The sequence below is a fragment of the Cebus imitator genome, unplaced genomic scaffold (genome assembly GCF_001604975.1).
Source record: "Cebus imitator isolate Cc_AM_T3 unplaced genomic scaffold, Cebus_imitator-1.0 Scaffold150, whole genome shotgun sequence".
Lineage (NCBI taxonomy): Eukaryota > Metazoa > Chordata > Mammalia > Primates > Cebidae > Cebus > Cebus imitator.
This window is the reverse complement of record NW_016107465.1, coordinates 1,006,439-1,028,407: the sequence shown is the minus strand read 5'-3', so window position 1 is coordinate 1,028,407 and position 21,969 is coordinate 1,006,439. Positions and strand designations below refer to the sequence as shown.

General features: G+C 37.7%; 2 protein-coding genes across 7 annotated transcripts in view; one reads left to right on the top strand and one right to left on the bottom strand.

Annotated features, from left to right (window-relative positions):
- CARNMT1 (carnosine N-methyltransferase 1) overlaps positions 1 to 10,149 on the top strand; it is a 43,312-nt gene extending 33,163 nt beyond the window's left edge. For all 4 annotated transcript variants that reach the window (XM_017543239.2, XM_037743739.1, XM_037743738.1 and 1 more), the window contains exons 7-8: positions 8,031 to 8,134; positions 9,512 to 10,149. In XM_017543239.2, coding sequence (XP_017398728.1) covers positions 8,031 to 8,134; positions 9,512 to 9,613 — 206 coding nt within the window. In that variant the 3' untranslated portion in view covers positions 9,614 to 10,149. The remainder of the gene's footprint in view (positions 1 to 8,030; positions 8,135 to 9,511) is intronic.
- Positions 1 to 20,152, bottom strand: part of LOC108314334 (dynein light chain 2, cytoplasmic-like) — a 21,303-nt gene extending 1,151 nt beyond the window's left edge. The window contains exons 1-2 of one of the 3 annotated variants that reach the window (XM_037743740.1): positions 16,216 to 20,152; positions 11,384 to 13,019 (exon numbers count right to left, since the gene is read on the bottom strand). In XM_037743740.1, coding sequence (XP_037599668.1) covers positions 19,497 to 19,928 — 432 coding nt within the window. In that variant the 5' untranslated portion in view covers positions 19,929 to 20,152 and the 3' untranslated portion in view covers positions 11,384 to 13,019; positions 16,216 to 19,496. Of the gene's footprint in view, positions 1 to 11,383; positions 13,020 to 16,215 lie in introns of those variants that run through there. The other 2 variants (XM_037743742.1, XM_037743741.1) reach the window with 2 other exon arrangements.
- Positions 20,153 to 21,969: the final 1,817 nt, after the last annotated feature.

Below are 21,969 nucleotides of genomic sequence, written 5' to 3'. Positions count from 1 at the left end.
GTAGCTGGGATTACAGGCATGCACCACCATGCCCAGCTCATTTTTTGTATTTTTAGTAGAGACAGGGTTTCACCATGTTGACCAGGATGGTCTTGATATCTTGACCTCGTGATCCACCCACCTCGGCCTCCCAAAGTGCTGGGATTACAGGCGTGAGCCACCGCGCCCGGCCCTACGTGTTCTTAAACACTTAGCTCAGGTGATCCTTTCGGGTTGGGTTAAGCATTCCGTATTTCTCTGTGTTCTAAGAGACTCTGCTGTAGCACATATCTCAGTTTGGTGTTAGCACCCATATGCTTTTGTTTCCCCTGCTAGTCTCTAAGCTCCATGAGGGCAAAGATCTAATGTTTCCTATTCACCTGGTACAAAGCCTGGCAAACAGTGGATATAAATAACTGTTACATGTATGTATAAATGTGTTGTTTCAAAATTTGAAAAAGGAAACATACTAAGGTGCCTTGAAGGAAAAGTGACTGACAGAAGACATGATAAAGTGCCATCTATATCGGTAAATTCGTAACATTCATAACGGTTTTTGCTTTAGCTGTATAGACCTGGAGGCTTAATTTTGTCTGTAAACTGAGAGGTCAACCTCTTGGGGATGATTTCACCCTAATCATGCTTATGTAGACTAGAATGTCAATATATTCATATATAATGAGAAATGTAATAGCCAGCCATTCTGGAACAAATGACATCAGAGGTAAAATTATATATGAAACTGTTACCCAAATTACATGAAGTCGATTTGGGAAAGGATTATTAATTTACAGAATGCTTTAATTAAGAAGGCTTTGATGGACTATCAAACACTACCCAGTTTAAGGAAAGCTAGTAAGCCTTTTAAGGGAACTGTTATGCATATGTTCTTTGGGTAAGGCTATGATTTTGGCAAAGAACAGAATACCTGTGAATTCCCTTTTTCAGTTTTTCATGTTTACCAGCACTCCTTAAACACATTTATTTATATTTTCTTCTAAAAAGAGAATGTGTGTGTATGTATACACTGATAAATTTGCAGTCAAGTCGTGGAGGGCAGGCATTTAGCTACATCTGGAAGAATTAATAAAATGAATCTAACAACATCTGAAGAATTAAAATGTCTGGTACCTACCTACTTTGTGAAACAACTAGATATTCCAGGCGCATCTTGTACTTTGTCTGACCAGCCATTATTTCCAAGGATCCCTGGTTCCTTTTAATGGGGAATGGTTTATAGAAATGGAAAATCTAGGTTCTACCACTGGAGTGGTATTGCTTCTAGGCCTTTTTGGCAAACAAGGTAAGAAATATATGTATATGTCTGTCTGTAAAAATCATATGTACGTGTGTGTCTACAAAAATCATGAGTTCATCAAAGGAGGGCCTTAAGAAAAACAAAACACACACACACACACATACATACACACACATATACAGGCAAAATAATGAGTTCATGCTGATGACTTTAGTTCCAATGCAACACTAAGGATAGAGTTCTAAGGTGGCAGGTAGCTTTCAACACTTAGACTATATCACACCCAATGGCCTCTAACTTCTGTCTTTGCTATTGAGAATTCAGCTTTTTAAAATGTTGCTCCTCTGAAGGTAATCTGTTTTTTTTTTTACAATTTTTATTTTGTAGTTTCTAGGTGTGGATTTTCCTTTTTAATCTGTGCAGTTTGTTATGCTTCTTAAGTCTATGAATTGACCTTATCAGTTGTGAAAAATTTCAACTTTGTTGGGGCTTCCCCCTGACCAATCATAGGTTTAGCATTAAAATACGTAACAACAGCCATTATTTCTTCACATACTGCCTCTGCCTCATTCTTTTTCTCTGTTATCTTTTTTTTTCTGGAAATGCAATCAAATGTATTTTTGGACTTCTCATGCTAGCTTTCATATATCTTAACCACTTATCTTGGCATCTTTCCCACCGTGGCTGCATTCTGGATAGTTTCTTCTGACTGATGGTCTTTTATTTGAAAATACTTAGCATATTATGTCTTATAATTCTAATATCTCAACTCTTTGCAGGTCATTTTCTGCTTTCTCTTGCTTTTGTTGGTTCTTGTTCATGATTCCTTGTTTCTCTGTGCTGTTGACCGTAAGTGTTTATTGGGGATTGTTCTTGAGAAATCGCACTTCAGATTTCTTAAGGCCTGGGTTGAAGTGTTTTTCCCCAAAGGAATTTTGCTTCTGCCAGGAGATTAGAGCATTGTCAGACCAGAACTGTTTTAAACTAAATTAGGACTTGAGGTGTATGGGACCACCCATAACATGTTAAATTAGGTTGTAAATCTACCCTAGGATTAAACGATGATATACAACTACCCTTGTCCCTTTAGTAAGCACTAGATCAACTTCTCATGCAGTCTCATGAGGTTAAAGGATAGAAGTAAGTTTATTATTTCCTACTCTCACCTTAAAGGTAGCCTAATAGAAAAATAAAAAATAAAAGGAAGAAATCAAAGGAGGGCTCAAGAATAGGGGGGAAAAAAAGATAAAGATAGCCCTTACTATTCCTGCTTTAAAGTTGAATGATCTCTCAATCATGAAGCAGACCCAGGACTTGTCTTATGTCCCCTTGGTCCAGAGAGTTTATCAAATTGCAGATCAGTTTCTTCTTGGTAGTGAAATATTCTTAGGGTAAAAATGGCATCTAGGAGTACCTCTAGGTTCCTGGTAATTTCTTACTTACTTACAAGGTTTTGTTTGTTTGTTTATTTGTTTGTTTGTTTGTTTGTTTTGAGACAGAGTCTCGCTCTGTCACCCAGGCTGGAGTGCAGTGACACAATCTCCACTTACTGCAACCTCTGCCTCTGGGGTTCAAGCGAGTCTCCTGCCTCAGCCTCCTGAGTAGCTGGGATTATAGGCATGCACCACCAACTCAGCTAATTTTTGGATTTTTAGTAGAGAGGGGGTTTCACCATGTTGGTCAGACTGGTGTTGAACTGCTGACCTTGTGATCCACCTGCCTCGGCCTCCTGAAGTGCTGCAATTACAGGCATGATGTACCACGCCCAGCCAAGATTTTTAGAAGTGAGTTAATCCACCAGCTTTAATTGTTTGCAATACGAGTGTAGGCCCGAATGACCTAATCTGCCTTTACAAGAAGCAAAAGTTCCTTTATATGTTTTTTTTTTTCTTTAATGATTATATTAGTTCATTTCCACACTGCTATAAAGATGCTGCCTGAGACTTGGTAATCTATAAACAAAAGAGATTTAATTGACTCACAGTTCCACATTGCTGGGGATCTCAGGAAATTTACAATCATGGCAGAAGGGGAAGCAGGCACCTTCTTCACAAGGTGGCGGGGGATAGAGAAGGTGAGGGAGGAACTGCCACTTTTAAAGCATCAGATCTTGTGAGAACTCAGTCTCATGAGAACAGCATGGGGGAAGCTGTCCCCCATGATCCAGTTACCTCCCACCAGGTCCCTCCCTCCATGTGGGGATTATAATTCGATGTGAAAAGTGGGTGGGGGCACAAAGCCAAACCATATCAACTGTAAACTATATGTTTAGATTTTTTAAAAAATTATTTAAAGGGGGGAAAAAAGAGAAAACTACCCAGAAATGAAATAGGCTGTACAACATAAGTTGCAAGTTATTTAAAAAGATAAAAACTGGATGACATAGCTCATGCCTGTAATCCCAGTAACTTCTGAGGTCAAACCAGGCAGATCGCTTGAGGCTAGGATTTGTAGATCAGCTTGGGCAACATGGGAAGACCCTTTTCTCTAAAAAAAAAATTTAAAAATTAGCCAGGTGTAGTGGCATGTGCCTGTAGTCCCAACTACTTGGGAGCTGAGGTGGGAGGATCACTTGAGCCCTGGAATTCAAGGCTGCAGTGAACTACGCTTATGGCATTGCACTCCAGCCTGGGTGACAGTGCAAGACTCCCAACACTCAGTAAAAAAATGAAAAAAAAAAGAATATAAATGTAAACAACCTGTATACAGAAAAAAATGTTCTTTCTCACTGTTAGTCAAATAAATAGAAATGTGCTACCATTTTTCACCTATCATATTCACTAGGTTTTAAAATTTACTTATTTAAAAGCTTAGGTAATTATGGTGAGATAGGCCGTGCTCTTGTTCTGCTAGTGGGAATGTAAAATGATATGACTTTCTTCTGGAAAAACAGTAAGGTACTACAAAATAATGTGTGGAAAACCCTTAAATATTAATACGTTTAGTCAGGGGTTGGCAAACTACAGCCCATAGGCCAATTTGGCCTGCAGCCTATTTTTGTATGGCCCTACCACTATAAGTATTTCTTATATTCTTAAAGAGTAACAGGAAAAAACATAAATAAGAATATATGCTGGACACTGTATGTGGCACACAAAGCCTCAAATATTTGCCATCTGGCTTGTTACATAATTAATTCACTATTACCAATATTTATTAGATTAATTATACTTCTAGAAGGCTGTCAGAGGAAAGTAATCAGATATGGGCAGACTAAAGACTGATGAAATGAACAGACATATTCAGGAAGAACTTAGACTGAACTTACATTTCTAACAGTAATGGAGTAGATTGTCATAAGACTTTCATACAGTAAAACTATTTTCTAGAAATAATGAAATAAGGAAATGTTCCTAATGAAGTATAAGATGTAAAACTATATGTAGAATATACTATACATTGAGGAAAGACCACAAGGAAATATTCAAGTGCATACTCTGAATGTTAGGCTTAGAGGTGATTTTTGATTTTTTAATGCTTTTTCATGTTATCTCACCTTTCTACTTTTGATCTTATGATCAAGGAAAAAATATATTTTTGCTCCTTCTGTTATGGCCACTAAAAGAATATGAAGAAATCTAGGTGTAGTGTTGCATGCCTGTAGTCCCAGCTATTTGGGAGACTGAGGCAAGAGGATTGCTTGAAAGAATTCTAAATCATCATGGGTCATATAATGAGACACTGTCTCTAAAAAAAAAAAAAAAAAAAAAATTAAAAATTAAAGAATATGAAGAGACACAAGAGTTAAGAAAATAAAGAACCCTTTGAGGAATGTGTCTCTCTTTTATTCATCTTCATATATATCCAGTGCCAGACATTAGCTAGGTGCTTGGTAAACACTTGTTTAAAAAATGGGCAACTAAGTCATAAGTATGAAAAACTGCACAGCCGCAGAGATGCAAATTCAAATTACATATATATATGTAATTTTCCCTTTTAGAATTTAGCAAATAGTTTGTTTAATAAAAATTCTTGTTGTGTTTTTTTTTTTAAGTTGGATTTTTTGGAGGTATAATTGACATATAAAATTCACCCTTTTTACAAACGTACAGTTTGACGCATTTTGAAAACTGGATAATTGTATAACCATGGACACGATCAAGACAGTAAATCTTTTCATTTCCATCACCCCAAAACGTCCCCTTGTACTCCTTTCTCTCCTTTTACTCCTAATACCATGCAGTCACTACTTTGGATTCTGTTAACTATAGTTTTCCCTTTTCTATGTCATATAAATAGAATCATACAGTATGCCGCTTTTTGTCTCTGGGTTTCTTAGCATTACCCTTTTGAGATCATCATTTTGTTGCATGTACCATTGTGGTGTTCTTTTTTATTGTTGAGTAGTTTTCCATTTGCTATATTACATTTTGTTTATCCATTCACTGGTTGGTAGATGTATGGGTTATTCCCAAATTATTGTGATTAAAGTTGTATTAAACATGAGTATAAATGAATAAAGTTGCATTAAACATGAGTATAAATCTTTGTGTGGCTGCAAATCTTCATTTCTTTTGTGTAAATACGTAACAGTAGAATTGCTAGGTCACATACAGTGAGCATATCTATAACTTTACAAGAAACTGGCTAGGTGTTTTCCAAAGTGACTGTACATTGCATTCCCACCACTTAATATAAGATATTGAAACAAGTACTTATTGCAGTTGTCAGTGAAAACTTACAACTCTTTGGGAAAGCATTTTTGGCAGTCTGAATCAAGTCAGTAAAAATGTTCATTCTCTGGCCTTCAAGAACCATCTTTGTAAGGGATAATCTAAAATATGCACAAGGATATTTGTCAAAGTACCATTGTATTAGAAGACTAAAATTATACACTACAGCTATTGTCTTTGGTAAAATTTATAAATTCAGCACTAAGCAGGGCATTGTGATGAGTTTAAAAGAAACTTGAGATGTGTTCCTTGACTTATATAACTTGTAATCTAGTGAGTAAACAGTGCTAATTAGCTGAAAAATTTTCAGTGAGCAATGCAACACTGCATTAAATGCATGTAAAATATGCCATATTAAAGAAGAGTGAGCAGTTGGGGTGAAGACTTGGATGGATTTCAGCAAGGTTTTGAAGCATGGCTGAAGCTTGAGTTGGAGGGGTGGAGCTTTCTAGGTGGAACACACCATAGGTAGAGGTAATGATGGTCCAAGTATGTAAAAATCACTGGAATACATGTATGTAGAGATAATTAAACTATGTTATTGGAGGCTTTTAATGGAGTAGGAACAGCATAATCTTCAAAAGCTGGAAAGACTCTGCTGTGAGGCTCTGCATTCTTATATAAGCTTTAGATAGTCCAGGAAATAGCAGTACTCAGGGAAATGGTAGAAAATGATCAGTTTTACTAATATAACAAATTTAAGCTGAATAGAGTAGTTTGATAAGGAACCATTATCTTTTGTAAGTAGCAGTAACATATACATTATATTCATGGTCATTTTTTCTAGTCATTTATGTAGGAAAGAGAAAGGAGAGAGGAAGAAAAGCTTTTTTACCCTTAGTATGGTGCACAAAATAGTAAGCCTCTTGGTAGCAGAAACTTTGTCTTGTTATTAAATACTTTTATCTTCCATGATTAGCACATTGTATGAGGAGTAGGTGTAGAGAGCTGGTTGCAGGATTTATAATTACCCAATGAAAGGTAAAGAGAAGATTGTCTAGATTAGTCTGAGGTATAACTGTATTAAGTGATAATGGATCCTGGATGAGGCTGATAGATTGGGCAAAATGATAGAGTGAAAGATTTGAAAGTCATCCTTTAAATCATATGTTTCTTGAATGTATGGAATGAGAAAATAATAAAGAGAGGATGTCGTAAAAATAGTGTAATACCTGTCATTTACTTAGTACCTTGTTTATGACAGGTGTAATACATATTATCTCACATTAAAGTCATATTACAGGGTACACATGGTGGCTCATGCCTGTAATTGCAACACTTCAGGAGGCCAAGGCAGGCCGATGACTTGAGTTCAGGGTTTTGAGACCAGTCTGGCCAACATGGTGAAAAACTGTCTCTATTAAAAATACAAAAATTAGCCTGGCATGATGGCAGGTGCCTGTAATGCCAGCTACTCGGGAGGCTGAGGAAGGAGAATCGCTTGAACCTGGGAGGTGGAGGTTGCAGTGAGCCAAGATCACGCCACTGCACCCTAGCCTGGGCAACAGAGTGAGATTCTATTTCCAAAAAAAAAAAGAAAAAAGTCGTTATAGATGAAGCAGAGTTGGTGAATTGCCCATAGACACACAATTATTAGCTATTAGAGCTGGGATATAAACAGTGCATTTTTAAAAAGCCAGCTCTAGCGTTACTTCCTTCTTTTAGGAAATCTTCCCTATAACTTCTGTCCACCTTTTAATACCTAGGTTAACTTGAGGCTCCTTCTCCTTTTTCATTTGATAAGCAGTTTGTAACTGCAGTTTTACATTTACTTACAGAATTATAATTGCAGAATACATTTGGAATCTGAGGACTTAACATCAGTCTCTGATTCATCTACTCCTTCAGTAACTTAAAAGTTGAAGGTGAAGGCCTATGGTGTGAATCACAGTGCAAAGCAGGTATACCAGAGGGACTCATTCCCCATGAGTGTAGGCCCAGCTCTTGGGTGTCAGATACTAGGCCAGATTTTCAGAGGTGTGGGCATTTTCAGCAAATGTAAAGTTTCTTCTTTTTATGTTTATCTCATCCAGTACCTAACTTATGCAACTTGGAATTCAGTGTAACACAGCTACGAGCATATGTGTATTCAAGTAATTCATAGTATCTTTAAACCATAGGTCCTCTGCTGTACCACTTTGAAAATTTGGCAAATGAACTTTCCATAGAATTGAGCTATGAGGATATAAAAAACGTTGTTCTGCAGTATGGATTCAAGGTAGAGGTAAGAATGAAATAAAATATTGCCAAAGTTTAACTTCCACAGTACCTCAACAGAAATGTTGATATTATGGCTGTTACTTTTTAAATTCTCTGTTTTCTTATCTATAAAGGGAAGATAATACAGGTTGAGTATCCCTTATTCGAAATGCTTGGGACCAGAAATGTTTTAGATTTTGGATTTTTTCCAGTTTTGCAATATATACATATACATAATGACATATCTGGGGTGGGAACTGAAGTCTAAATGTGAAATTCATTTATGTTTTATATATGTTCCTTATAAGCATACCCCAAAGGTAAATGTATACAGTATTTTAAAATTTTGTGCACCTGCCACATGAAGTCAGCTGTGGAATTTGTCACTTGTGGCATTATATAGGCGCTCAAAACATTTTGGATTTTGGAGTGTTTCAGATTTTCAGAGTAGGGATGCTTGACCTGTGTTACTTAGCTTTCAAGGATTTGGGATAATGTGTGCTTAAAGGGAAAACTCTACTTTCTAGTGAAATTGCCTTTCAATAAATGGTAGCTGATCATTATAATACTGGCCTTGCAGACTCTCACTGATAGATACAAAGTAGAGTAGGCTCTGGGGAAAACAAAAGTGAGTGGGAGGGCAGGTATAAGAGGGATATTCAGAATATGTCCTTGTGTACTGCCTGATATTTTTTAAATTAGTTGCATTACTATAAAGTTTTATGATATTTGGCTATTGTGTTTCAGTTCATTTATTTAGAAACATTCCATTTTATTTATTTTATTTTATTTTATTTATTTATTTATTTTTTTTGAGACGGAGTTTCGCTCTTGTTGCCCAGGCTGGAGTGCAATGGCGCGATCTCGGCTCACCGCAACCTCCGCCTCCTGGGTTCAGGCAATTCTCCTGCCTCAGCCTCCTGAGTAGCTGGGATTACAGGCATGCGCCACCATGCCCAGCTGATTTTTTGTATTTTTAGTAGAGACAGGGTTTCACCATGTTGACCAGGATGGTCTCGATCTCTTGACCTTGTGATCCACCCGCCTCGGCCTCCCAAAGTGCTGGGATTACAGGCTTGGGCCACCGCACCCGGCCCGAAACATTCCATTTTAAAAACAATAGATTTGTTTTTAAGAATGAAAAAAAGCTATATATTATAGTAGTTTAGAGCTCAAGACTGCCTGAGTTTGAATCTCAGTTCTACCACTTACTAGTGTGACCGTTCTTTTTAAAGTGAAACTACTAATATTAATAGTTCCTTTCTTAGGGGAGTAGTTGTATGTAATAAATGAATATGCTTAAAATAGTGCCTGCCACTGATACATGTGTGCTCTGAATTTGTTAGTGGTGTGCTCATCATGACTGTCACAGTCAGTGTTATGATTATTGTTTGCATTGCAGGTGGAAAAAGAATCTGTGTTGTCAACATATACTGTGAATGATCTCTCTATGATGAAATACTACTATGAATGTGTCTTGTTTGTGGTCCGTAAGCCACAATAATGGTCTCAAGTGATACCACCTGGAAAAAAGTTTAGTAAGAACAAATGCTGAAATAAACGACTCAAAATCAACTATCAGTGATGACAGGACACAACCTCAAATCAGTGGTGCCTTCTTATTCCTAATGAAATTTAGAAATAGTGTCTATTTTCTTAATATGTCTATTGCTTTTTCAGAAATATACTATGCCATGCAGATTTGTACTATACAAGTAAAAATGGAGGAAATGTCTTGAAGTATACCTTTCCTTGAAGCCCAGAATTGTGTTTCAGTATGAAAAATACCTAATCTCCAATGTCTTCATGATGCTGTCCATTACAAGTCTGCCGTATTAATGACTAATAGTATTGAGGTCCTAATAATCTTCCCTTTTTTTGTTGTTTTGTATGCATTGCACATGTTACTTTTAGAAGAGTCTAAGGATCCTGAGTCATATTCAACATCTTCTGGAGTTGGGACTTTATTCACTTTCAATCTAAGAAAACTATGCGTAAAATGTGTCCTTTTTTTTTTTTTTTTTTTTTTTTTTTTTTTTTTTTTTTTTTTTTTTTTTTTTTTTTTTTTTTTTCTTCTTCAGAGACAGGATCCTGCTCTGTCTCCCAGGGTGGAGTATAGTGGCACGATCATAGCTCACTGTAACCTCAAACTCCTGGGCTCAAGCGATCTTCCTGCCTCAGCCTCCCGAGTAGCTAGGACTATAGGCGTGTACCACCACGCCTGGCCTGTGTCTGTTCTTCTATCATTCAGATTAATTTGATTTTGTATTTTCTAGCTCAGATGAACTTAAGCATCAAACATTTCATTTTTATGAAATGTTAAATTTAATAGCATCACAGCCAGTAAATTACATTCAAGTAACTGAGAAATTATCAAGTCTTTTGGCCACAATAAACTGAACATTTTATGAAAGCATACTCATCATGGATCACTTTGAAATATATAGATCTCAACGTTCAAAGTGAGAAATAAAAAGCCTTTATTAAAAGTAGTGCTAGGAAACAGAGAAGATAAGAATAAAATTTACCCATTTGAAATATATGATTTTCAGACTCTAAATGAATAGAGTTTGACAGTGTGATGTTTACAATAATGTCTTTTCCTTTGATTATCTGGATTATGAAAGCAAGCACTTTTTCATTAAAACAATTATATAGGAAAAACTGTCATAATAGTATTAATGTGGTGAATTTTGATTACGAAATTCAGGGATAAATTACTGCCCATGATCTGTGTCTTCAATATTGTAAGCAGCAACCATCATGTGATTTCAGATTAACACCAATTCTGTTTCCTGATAGATGGAGCTTAAACAGTATATGCTGCTTTAAATTTCTACCTCTAACAGATCTTTATTGGAGGGAGTTTTCCTTTGTATTTTTTAATGTATGTTATTCTGTTTCCAGTAGCTTGGAAAGTAGAGATGACTAATATTTTAGCCTTTTCTTGGAGAAAAGAAAAAACTCTTGTTGAATATTTTCACAGATGATTGTGATTGCTTTAAATGACCTCTGTGGCAATTTAAATTAGATGGATTTAATCTCAGTAATGTGCTGGTCGCATAAATGTCATGTTTTAATAGGAAAACTTACTTGTAAATCTTTAGACCTTTGTTGTCACTTAGGTTGGGGAGTCACTACTCTATTCGGCATCTTACTAGTTGGTGGGACCTTTTCTTTGTACAGTGATGGGACTTTTGTGACCTTTTCTCTCACTATGCAATAGAGGGTTTCATGTAGATAATCATGTCAAAATTGGGAAGTCTGTAACCTGTTTTTTTAAAGAAAATTTTTTCTCTTTTTTGTGTCCCTCAGTACTTAGCAGATTGTTCATTTGGTGAAATTCTTATTACTTACATTAATGAGTTTCAATTTAGTGGCAAGGAAGAAAAAAAACTAAAATTATTGTTTTTAAAGAAAAAAACTTACAAGGTACATAAATATTTTTTAAAAATCAATTTACCAGGAAGGAATGCATGCTGTTTTTGAATGGTGTAGACATGCTTTTTATTCACAAACTAGTATTCACTTTTTTACAACTTGTATTGAAACAAATGATCTTTGTTTTTGTCACAGGCAAAAACAGATTGACACTGGTGGGTTGGCTGTATTAATTAATTTTTTTTTTTTTTGCTATTACATTTTCTTTAATAATGTTACATTTCTTTATTACAGCATATGTTTTAGTTAATTCTGAAATCAGTTACTTCATTTGCTAATTTATCCCTCATATCATGAATATTGTTTTTTAAGTGTTCTACACAAATTTGTGTCACTTTTTTTCCTTACAGCTTTTACAGTTAATATATTCTAAACTTGAAAATGTGGTATCAATCAATAATAGAAGTATCACTGGAGGACTTATTTAATTTTGTATTTCTTAATTTTAGTCCTAGCTACTAAAGTATATAAGCCTTAAAGTTTAAAATGTTTTTCTTAAATTAGCTGTATACACAAACATTTTCATTTACTTCATGAAATGGGAGGAGTTAGTTCATTGTGCTTGCTTTTTTTCCCTTTAATTTCCATATTCTGAAGCAGTGCAGATAGAGGGTATGCTAATCAAGTGAGCAAGGTGGAATATGTACAATATAAGGAAAAGATGTATAATTCACAGTATAAAATTATGAAGTTTGGTACATAATTGTAAATGTACTGTATTTATATGTAACTCTCATTCTGAAAGTTGCCACAAAAGCTGAATTGGAAGCTTCATGTCTGCATGAAATTTCCTATATTTTTAATGTGTATGATGAAATTAATTTTTCTTGAATATTAAAGTCTGCCAATTGCTACAAAACGATAGTTGCTTTGTTGTTTTCCTCTAAGTTAGTGTAACTGTAGATCACTACTAATTTTAATGAGTTGAGCAGATATACTTTTAAACTCTTGGATTAGTCTATTTTTATATGCTTCTAGAAAGTCAGTAATGTGAGTACTTGGCCTTATGATATGCCAGGTCTCATACTAATTATTTTCACTTTGTTTCATTCAAGTTCACTGTATTAAAGCCAGAATCCACTGAGGAAAAAGAATAATCTTGTTTTTTAGTTTTGTTAAATAATAGAAACAGAACTATAAAAGGAACTAGTAGAAGACAGTTGTAGGACCAGCCATTAGTGGGATGAGCACTTATGATTGTTTTTGATCTCAGGCAAGCTACTCTTAGCTTGTTTCCTCACCTGTAAGATAGGATTAATATCATCTATTTCAAATGGTTTTTTAAATTAGGTCATATGAGCTTATATATGTATTTTTGTGTGTATGAAAGCACATGATAGACAATTACCATAAATGTAATTTCTGTCTGTGTTGACTGCTATATAGTGAGAGAAAAAATGAGGATTATTAACAGGACATTAGTTTTAATAATCTTATGGTGACCCTTTGAAAAAGGTTTCTATGGAATCCTGGGGAAAACAGTAAAAAATGGTAGGTACAGATACAGATTCCATAAGTTTGGTGAGAATTACAGTGAAATATAATAGTAGGTAATGGGAGAGGGCATAAGTAAAATTTAATGGCATGTTATCCCCACTTTCATCAACCTGCTAGCACATCCCTTTTATATATGTTTGATTCTTTCTCTTTAGTATCTATTTAGATTTGGGATCCTTCAGTCAATGTGTATGTGCATTTTCAGTTAAGTTGCCTTTTAGAAGGATTGCACCAATTTACATGCCAGGAACAGTGTTTAAAAGTAACTTACATCCATTCCCTGGCCAATACTGGATATTGCTGAGCTTTTCATTTTTGTCATTGCAGGCATACCTCATTTTATTCTACTTTGCTTTATTTTGCAAATACTTTGCTTTATATTGCAGATACTGTATTTTATTTATTTATTTATTTATTTTGTGACAAATTGAAGATTTGTGGCAACCCTGCATTGAACAAGTCTATACTGGCATCATTTTCCAACAGCATGTGCTCATGTCATGTCTCTCTGTCAGCATTTTTTAGCAAATATTTTTAAATTAAGTATGTACATTGTTCCTTTAGACAACATGGTGTTGCACATTTAATAGACTACAGTATAGTGTAAACATACTTTTTTTTAAATATAGAAATGGGGTGTCACCATGTTGGCCAGGCTGGTCTTGAACTCCTGACCTCAGGTGATCCACCCATCTCGGCCTCCCAAAGTGCTGGGATTGCAGGTGTGAGCCACCACGCCGGGCCCGTAAACATACTTTTATATGCACTGGGAAACCCAAAAATTTGTGTGACTCACTTTATCACAATGGTCTGGAACTGAGTCTGCCATATCTCCAAGGTTTGCCGGTATAAGAAGTGGTATCTAGGCCGGGCGCGGTGGCTCACGCCTGTAATCCAAGCACTTTGGAGGCCAAGGTGGGCAGATCACCTGAGGTTGGGAATTCAAGAACAGCCTGCCCAACATGGTGAAACCCCATCTTCATTAAAAAAAAAAAAAAAAAGTATCTAGTTTGAATATTCATTTATTTAATTATTGGAAAAGTTAAGCAATTTCTCTGAGTTTAATGGCCAAAGTGGATTTAATCTGCCAGTCTATATGATTTCATGTGGCAGACCTGATAGATCATTGGCAACAGCTCCAAAGCTAATTAAAACATAGTGAGGTTCATCAGGGGGAGTGCTGGCCAGAGCCATGGGGACTGCCTTGAGTTCTGGTAATTGAGAGGAGCAACCATGTCTCCTTTTGGTTTTACATTGCTGGCACAGCAGCAGCAGCTCATGGGACTCCGTTATGTTTCATCGTAGCCAAACAACTTGTGAAGTAGCCCTAGAAATTTAGGGGAAACTAAGTTAAAGTCCCCACTGAACCAGTGGCATTGCTTTGGGCAGTGGAGTTGACCATACAGTTTACCTCCAAAAGGATAGCTGCCATTTTTTCATGTAGCACCAAAGAAAACTGCTATGGCCAGGTATCCTATTTCTCTTTGACTAGTGAGGCTTGTTAGATTATTTTCACCTTGTTAGTCATCATGTCCAAGTTGACCCACCCCAAAATGGGAATGTCAGGCCAAAGAGTCACAAGACCAACATAACTCACATGAAGTTTCAACAAAAGCTTAGCAGGTTAATAGCTGCCTTCTTTTGTTAACATATTAAGACGTACATGGTGGCTCGGTCAGGCAGTTGTTGGGATTGTTAGCGCTGAGCCATTGCCTCTCTGAGTACTCAGGCAGCCATTAAGTCTTTGAAACTTCTCCTCCTAGAGATCTCTATTACTTCTTCTGGACCCCCTGGGTTGGAGGGGTAAGTCTGTGCAGTACTTCTTAAGAGTGAGATGGAATAAGATGTAGACTAAGAAGTGCAGTCATAAAATATATGAGTTCTATTATACATATAATGAATTGGTCTAAAGAGCTCTGGTGACATTATTTTTGAGGTGTCCAGCTCCTGATCAAAAACTTGGGGGCTGGGATAGAACAGAAGAGAGTTGGTGCTTTCTCTAGTTTAACCTCTTCCTATTTCAGTAAGTGATTAAAGCTTTGACTGTTTGACCTGCCAGCTCACCTCTGTCTGACCCCTAACAGTTTCAGTTTTCCCAAAGCCCTCCAAAGTGCTGGAATTGTGGGCGTGAGTCACCATGCCCGGCCAAGTTCTGTTTTTTGGGGTTTTTTTTGTTGTTTTCTTTTGAAATGGATTCTTTGCACTGTTGCCCAGGCTGGAGTACGGTGGTGTGATCTTGGCTTACTGTAATTTCTGCCTCCTGGGTTCAAGTGATTCTCCGGCCTCGGCCTCTAGCTGGGATCATAGGTATTGTATTTTTGGTAGAGACAGGGTTTCATCTTGTTGACCAGGCTGGTCTCGAACTCTTGACCTGAAGCATCAATTTTTGGGAACTCAGCCTCCCAAAGTGCTGAAATTACAGGCATAAGCCACTGAACCTGGCCCCCATTGAAGTTTTTGATTGATCTCGTCAGAAGACTTATGTTGCCTATCATTGTATTTCAGATGACTGCAGTTATAAAGCTGGGTGTACACAATTAACCAGTGATATGCATTTATATATTTTGCTTTTTCACCCATTTATGAATATAGTTCATCTGCTTATAAGTGTTATATCCACGCAATTGTCATTTGTATACCTAAAAATACGTTATTGCCTATTTCGTTGTGTGAAGTGGCCTACAAAGTGTTCTCTCATGTTTTTCTGTTTCTCAAATAAATCCCCTTTTAAAAATGTAAATATTTTTAAAAAATAATTTTTAAGATTTTTCCCCCTGCATTATATTTTCAAGATTTTGAAATTTGGGGATTACAATTTTCTATATATTTAGACTGAAGAGATTTTGATCTTTCAGGATTTCAGTATTTGAGATTATGGCATTCAGGATGTCTTTCGGGATTATGGTTCAGACTCCCTTTCTGTCCATGCTCATGCCACTGTGTTCTGCCCTGCAGTCCACCCTGGCACCCAGAGCCCTGTCCTGGTTATAAACCAGGTTGGACTATTGACAGGACCAGGTATTGAGCTTTATACTATTAGGCAAGGCTTTTCCTTCACTCACTTTTAGGTGGCCACTCATGCTTAATTCAACCAAATTAACTTCTGTCTTCAGGTCACTCAGAGCTCTATATTGAATAGTGAAGCCTTCATTGCTGACATTAATTTACCTTTGAGGACTCTCCACCTCAGCAGCCACAGCCATACTGCCTTTTAGCTGGGGCCGTGGGACTTGCTGCTCCAATGTCATGATAACATTTCTTCTTTCTGCCTGGAAGAGAATGGGCAACAATTAAGCTACAATTTGGGTGACTTATTTCAGTCCTGCTTCTAGCAGCTCTAAACGGGAAGAAGTAGGGTCTCCTGACAATTGGGCAATAGTGTTCATTACTGGATCTTGGGAGTCTTATTTTCTTGAACTGGCCTGAAGAGACTTGTCCTTCCTAATCCAGAAAGCCATGTCTATCAGCATCATTTCTTTATCAGCGAAACTGCTAGGTCTGCTATTAGATTTTACCCTATTTACAATCTAACAGGATAGTCTGTTATAGTTTTCTAGATACTGGTAAAGACATGAGAAGAGTTCTGTATACTCTCACCCAGCTTCCCCCAAATATAGCGTTTTAAATAACCTTATTACTGAAACCTTGAAGTTGACAGTGCTACAATACTATTACTAAACTATTGATGGAGCTTGTTTGGAGTTTGCCAGTGTTTGCATGCACTGTTGTTTTTACCCCTCATTTTTTCACTTTTAACCTACCTTAATATTTAAAATGGGTTTCTCATTAACAGCACATACCTTGGTCATGCTTTTCAAATTTTAATTAATATGCAGTATTTGTACATATGTATGGGGCACATGTGATATTGTTACATGCATAGAATGTGTGATGATCAGTTTAGAGTAGTTGGGGTATCCATCACCTTGAATATTTATTTCTATATATTAGGAATATTCCAAGTCCTTTCTTCTAGTTATTTTGAAATATATAATACATTGTTGTTAACTATTAGCTATAGTCATGCTACTTTGTATCAAACATTAGAACTTATTCTATCTAACTGTATGTTTATACCCATTAACCAACCTCTCTTCATAGCCACTCCCACTCATATGCCCTACCTATCCTCTGATAGCTATCACTCTACTCCACTTCCATGAAATCAACTTTCTCAGCTCCCACATATAAGTGAGAACAAGTAATATGGGTCTGTGCCTGGCTTATTTAACTTAATGTCCTCCAGTTCCATCCATGTTGCCACAAATAGCATGATTTCATTCTTTTTTATGGCCGAATAGTCCTCCATTGTGTATGTATATCACATTTCCTTTGTTTATCTGTTGATAGACATGTAGGTTGATTATCTTTGCTGTTATCAGTACAGCTGTCAGAAACATGGAAGTGCATGTATCCTTCTGGTCTACTGATTTCCTTTGGATAAGTGCCCAGTAGAAAAATTGCTAGGTGGTATGGTAGTTCTTTTTTTTTTTTCTTTTTTTGTATCTTTTTTTGTTTTGTATTGTTTTTGTTTTTGTTTTACTTTTTGGTAGTTCTATTTTTAGTTTTCTTCTGTATTGTTTTCCATAGTGGCTGAACCAATTTACATTTCCATGAACAGTTTGAGTTCCCTTTTCTATATATCCTTACCAGCAAATGTAATTTTTTGGTTTTTTTAATAATTCTTATTCTAAGGTAAAATGATACCTCATTATGATGTATTATTATTTTTTTGGATCAATTAAAGTCCAAAAGAGGCGTGGATGCAGAGCATAGGAGATATGGCAGCATCTCAGGCCCTGCTCCAGAAATGAGGGAGAGATGAACACAAACCAGACACTTTCAACTGGCCACGAAATCTGGGAGGTCAGGGGGAAACAGATTTGGACATTCGTAAAAATATAAAACCTAAAATCAAGCACTCAATTCTGTGCCTATTGAAGGGTTTGATATAGGGACCTCAGTCGCCACCCAGGTCCCTCCTCCCCTACCACCATCAAAAAGCAAGCTCTGCACACACTAAGGGATTAGGGAGGGGCATTCTCCTGCCTCTCCACCAGCCCCAAGAATGGACTTGAAAATAAAATAAGCTGGGTCCCCCCACCCCTTACACTGTCAACCCTACACGTGAGAGTTTTGAAGGCCATTCATAAGAATCAGCAACTCAAATAGCAATGACCACCCAACCCTAAACCCCACCCCACTCCTATTTCATTAAGAGACAAGATTTCCCCTCATCCTCCTTGAAATCTCCTTCCCTCATGCCCTCATGGCCTTGTTCCATCTTCTGCTACCTGGCTTCATCACTGCAAGACTGACCTTTTCCAAGGTTCCCCAGAAGCTCCTCTCAGCTCTTTATCACATCCATCCTCACCTCCCACCAGAGACTGCAAACATCCACAGTCACTGTCCCTCTGCCCTGAGGCCCAGCTCCAAAGCAGATGGTAGCATGGTCATCCTGTCCTGGGTGGTCCTCCTAAAGCCTTCCCAGGGAGAAGATAGCCAGAGAGCAAGCAAGAGTGTCTGGGCTAAATGACAGCAATGACACCTATCTTTACTTCTAAAACAGATATCCCCAGAGGCTTTTAACATAAAAGCCCACTTAGAACTAATTTGCCCCCTACCTACCCATACACCTTAGAGATTCCAAATGGTCCTCCCCACTCCCTCCCCTCACCCCTCTCCACTCCAAACACACACATATACACAGGAGGCTCAAGGGAGACATTGATTTGGTTTGATTGCTAAGACTTAACTAAGGAACTACAGTCACCTTAAATTCCCTTACCAGCCAACTAACAACAGGGGCTGCTCTAAGAGAACTGCAGAGGAATGAGAAAACTGAGGGCTAAGCAGGGAGCAGACAGAAGAATGTAAAGGAAAAAAAAAAAAAGTGAATCCTGCCACCAACATCCTCCTATTATGATCTCTTGCAGGAGGAACAAAAGATCATGCACTAAGACACAGCCATTACTTAGAAATTCTGACACAGACAGCATGACAAGTTTGCTCCCCGCTCCCACACACCACAAACACCTCTCAGGGCCCCCTAAAGACTGCATCTCCACCCCACCCTCTGCCCCAAGCCATAGAATCACAGTTCAGTGGAATATTCTCCCTGGTACTAGATCAATCCCTCCACTTTCCTTCCTATCCCTTTCTCCTTGACAATACCAATACTGTCCCCCTGCAGCCTCCCTGGCCCTCCCAAAGCAGCAACCGCCGCCAGGAAAAGGCAGCTGCACAGTTATAGTTTCACCAGCCCTCCTAGTCTTTCGGCCACCTAGTCTTTGTGGAGGGCTTTTTATTTTGTATAGGGAAAGAGAGAAAATGAGGTGAGAGAGATTTCCTAGTGCAATACAACCGAAAAAAAATATTTTTAAAATCTTGAAAAATAAGCATAACGCAGCCTTCCCCAGGCAACAAAACAGAAAGAGGTTTGGTTTTGTTTACTGCGACGTACACAAGAAATAGAGTATACAGTCCATGCAGTAGGGTAGAACAGCCATTAGAGAGGATATCCTGATGCTGGCCCCAGTGCAAAACAGTCCCAGCAACACCGCCTGCTTGCCATCGCTGCCACAGCCACTGACACCTTCACCACGGCCAACTAGCCTGACTTGGAAGAGGAGGATTGCAACTTGACCCAAATAAAAATAGATGAAGCGCTTTGTCTCGTGTGTGACATAGCTGCCAAATTTTCGGCCCACGAAACAATGCCAGGTAGGGTTATATTTCTTGTCAAATTCCTTATTGATATAGGCAGCAATGGCCTTCTCTAAGTTGTACTTCGGCCTGGCCTGCGTGGCGCGGCCAACAGCATACTGTTGCATGTCCTCAGACATGTCTGCGTTCTTGATTACTGCCTTCTGATCAGACATAAGACATCGTGACACTTTACAGAGGTGAGTCCGCACGGACCCCTGGGGAGTAGCGATGGCCCAAGGCAGAGTGCAGGCAGGGGCAGTGTCCCCTGGGCTCTTCGTGCAGCAGCCGCAGCCGCTGCGGTCTCTGGCTCCTGCAGCCTGGGGTGGATCGCTCCCCTACGCGGTCAGCCCTTGGAGTTTCGCCGGCCGCCCACGCTCCGCCACGCGCCGCTGGCCACCTGCCCGCTAGGCTCTGCTGCTCTATTATTATTTATTTGAGACAGAGTCTCAAATAGATTTACCAACCAAATGGAGAGCATAAATAAATAAATAAATAAAAAGCAGGAGTTACTTTAAAGCAACAAAGATCAAAAGAAGCAAAGAAGAATATTACATAATGATAAAAGGATTAATGCAATGAGAAGAGCTAAAGATCCTAAATATATACGCACCCAATACAGGAATACCCAGATATATAAGACTTATAAAGAGACTTAGACTCCCACACAGTAATAGTGGGAGACTTCAACATCAATATTAGACAGATCAATGAGACAGAAAGTTACTATCGATATTCAGGACTTGAACTCAGATCCGGAACAAGTAAACTTAATTAACATTGATAGAACTCTCGACTTTAAATACACAAAATATACACTCTTATCAGTACTACATCACACGTATTTACAGGTTTAAATGAAATAGAACGATTTATTGTCCGTTGGGTATATACCCAGTAATGGAATTGCTAGGTCAAATGGAATTCCTACTTCTAGATCCTAGAAGAATCGCCACACTGTCTTCCACAATGGTTGAACCAATTTACACTCCCACCAACAGTGTAACAGTGTTCCTATTTCTCCACATCCTCTCCAGCATCCGTTGTCTCCAGATTTTTTAATGATCACCATTCTAACTAGCGTGAGATAGTATCTCAATGTGATTTTGATTTGCATTTCTCTAATGACCAGTGATGATGAGCATTTTTTCATATGTTTGTTGGCTTCAAATATGTCTTCTTTTGAAAAGTGTCTTTCATATCCTTCTCCCACTTTTGGATGGCTTTGTTTTTTTCTTGTAAATCTGTTTCAGTTCTTTGTAGATTCTGTACATTAGCCCTTTGTCAGATGGGTAGCCTGCAAAAATTTTTTCCCATCCTGTTGGTTGCGTTTGCTCTAATGATTCTGTCTTTTGCTGTACAGAACCTCTGAAGTTTAATTAGATCCTATTTGTCTATTTTGGCATTTGTTGCCATTGCTTTTGGTGTTTTAGTAGAGACAGGGCTTCCCCATGTTGGCCAGGCTGGTCTCGAACTCTTGGCCTCAAGTGATCTGCCTGCCTCTGCCTCCCAAAGTGCTGGGATTACAGGCATGAACCACCGCACCCAGCCCCTCATTATGATTCTGATATGCTTTTCTCTGATGATTAGTGATGTTGAACATTTCCTGTTGGCCATTTGTCTGTCTTATTTTAAGAAATGTCTATTCATAGCCGGTCGCGGTGGCTCACACCTGTAATCCCAGCGCTTTGGGAGGCAGAGGCAGGCAGATCACTTGAAGAAAAAAAAAAAAAAAAAAAAAAAAAAAAATGGAAACCAATCTTACAAAAAAAAAAAAAAAGTAAATTAAAAAAAAGAAATGTCTATCCATCCATGTACTTTGCCCACTTTTTAATGAGATTATTTGTTGTTGCTGTTTTACTGTTCTTTGACTTCCTGTATATTCTGGATATTAGTCCCTTGTCAGATGAATAGTTTGCAGATATTTTCTCCCATTCAACAGGATTTTTCTTCAGTCTATTGTTTCCTTTGCTGTGCAGAAGATTTTTAGTTTAGTATGGTCCCACTTGTCTATTTTCATTTTTGTTGCCTGTGCTTTTGAGGTCCTAGCCATAAAATCTTTGCCTAGATTTATGTCCTGGTGTTGTTCATATAAAACATATTTCTCACATAAAACTTCTAGTAGTTTTATAGTTTCAGGACTTATGTTTACGTCTTTACTCCATCTTAAACTGGTTTTTGGTTGTGGTGAGAGGTAGGGGGTCCTCTTTCATTCTT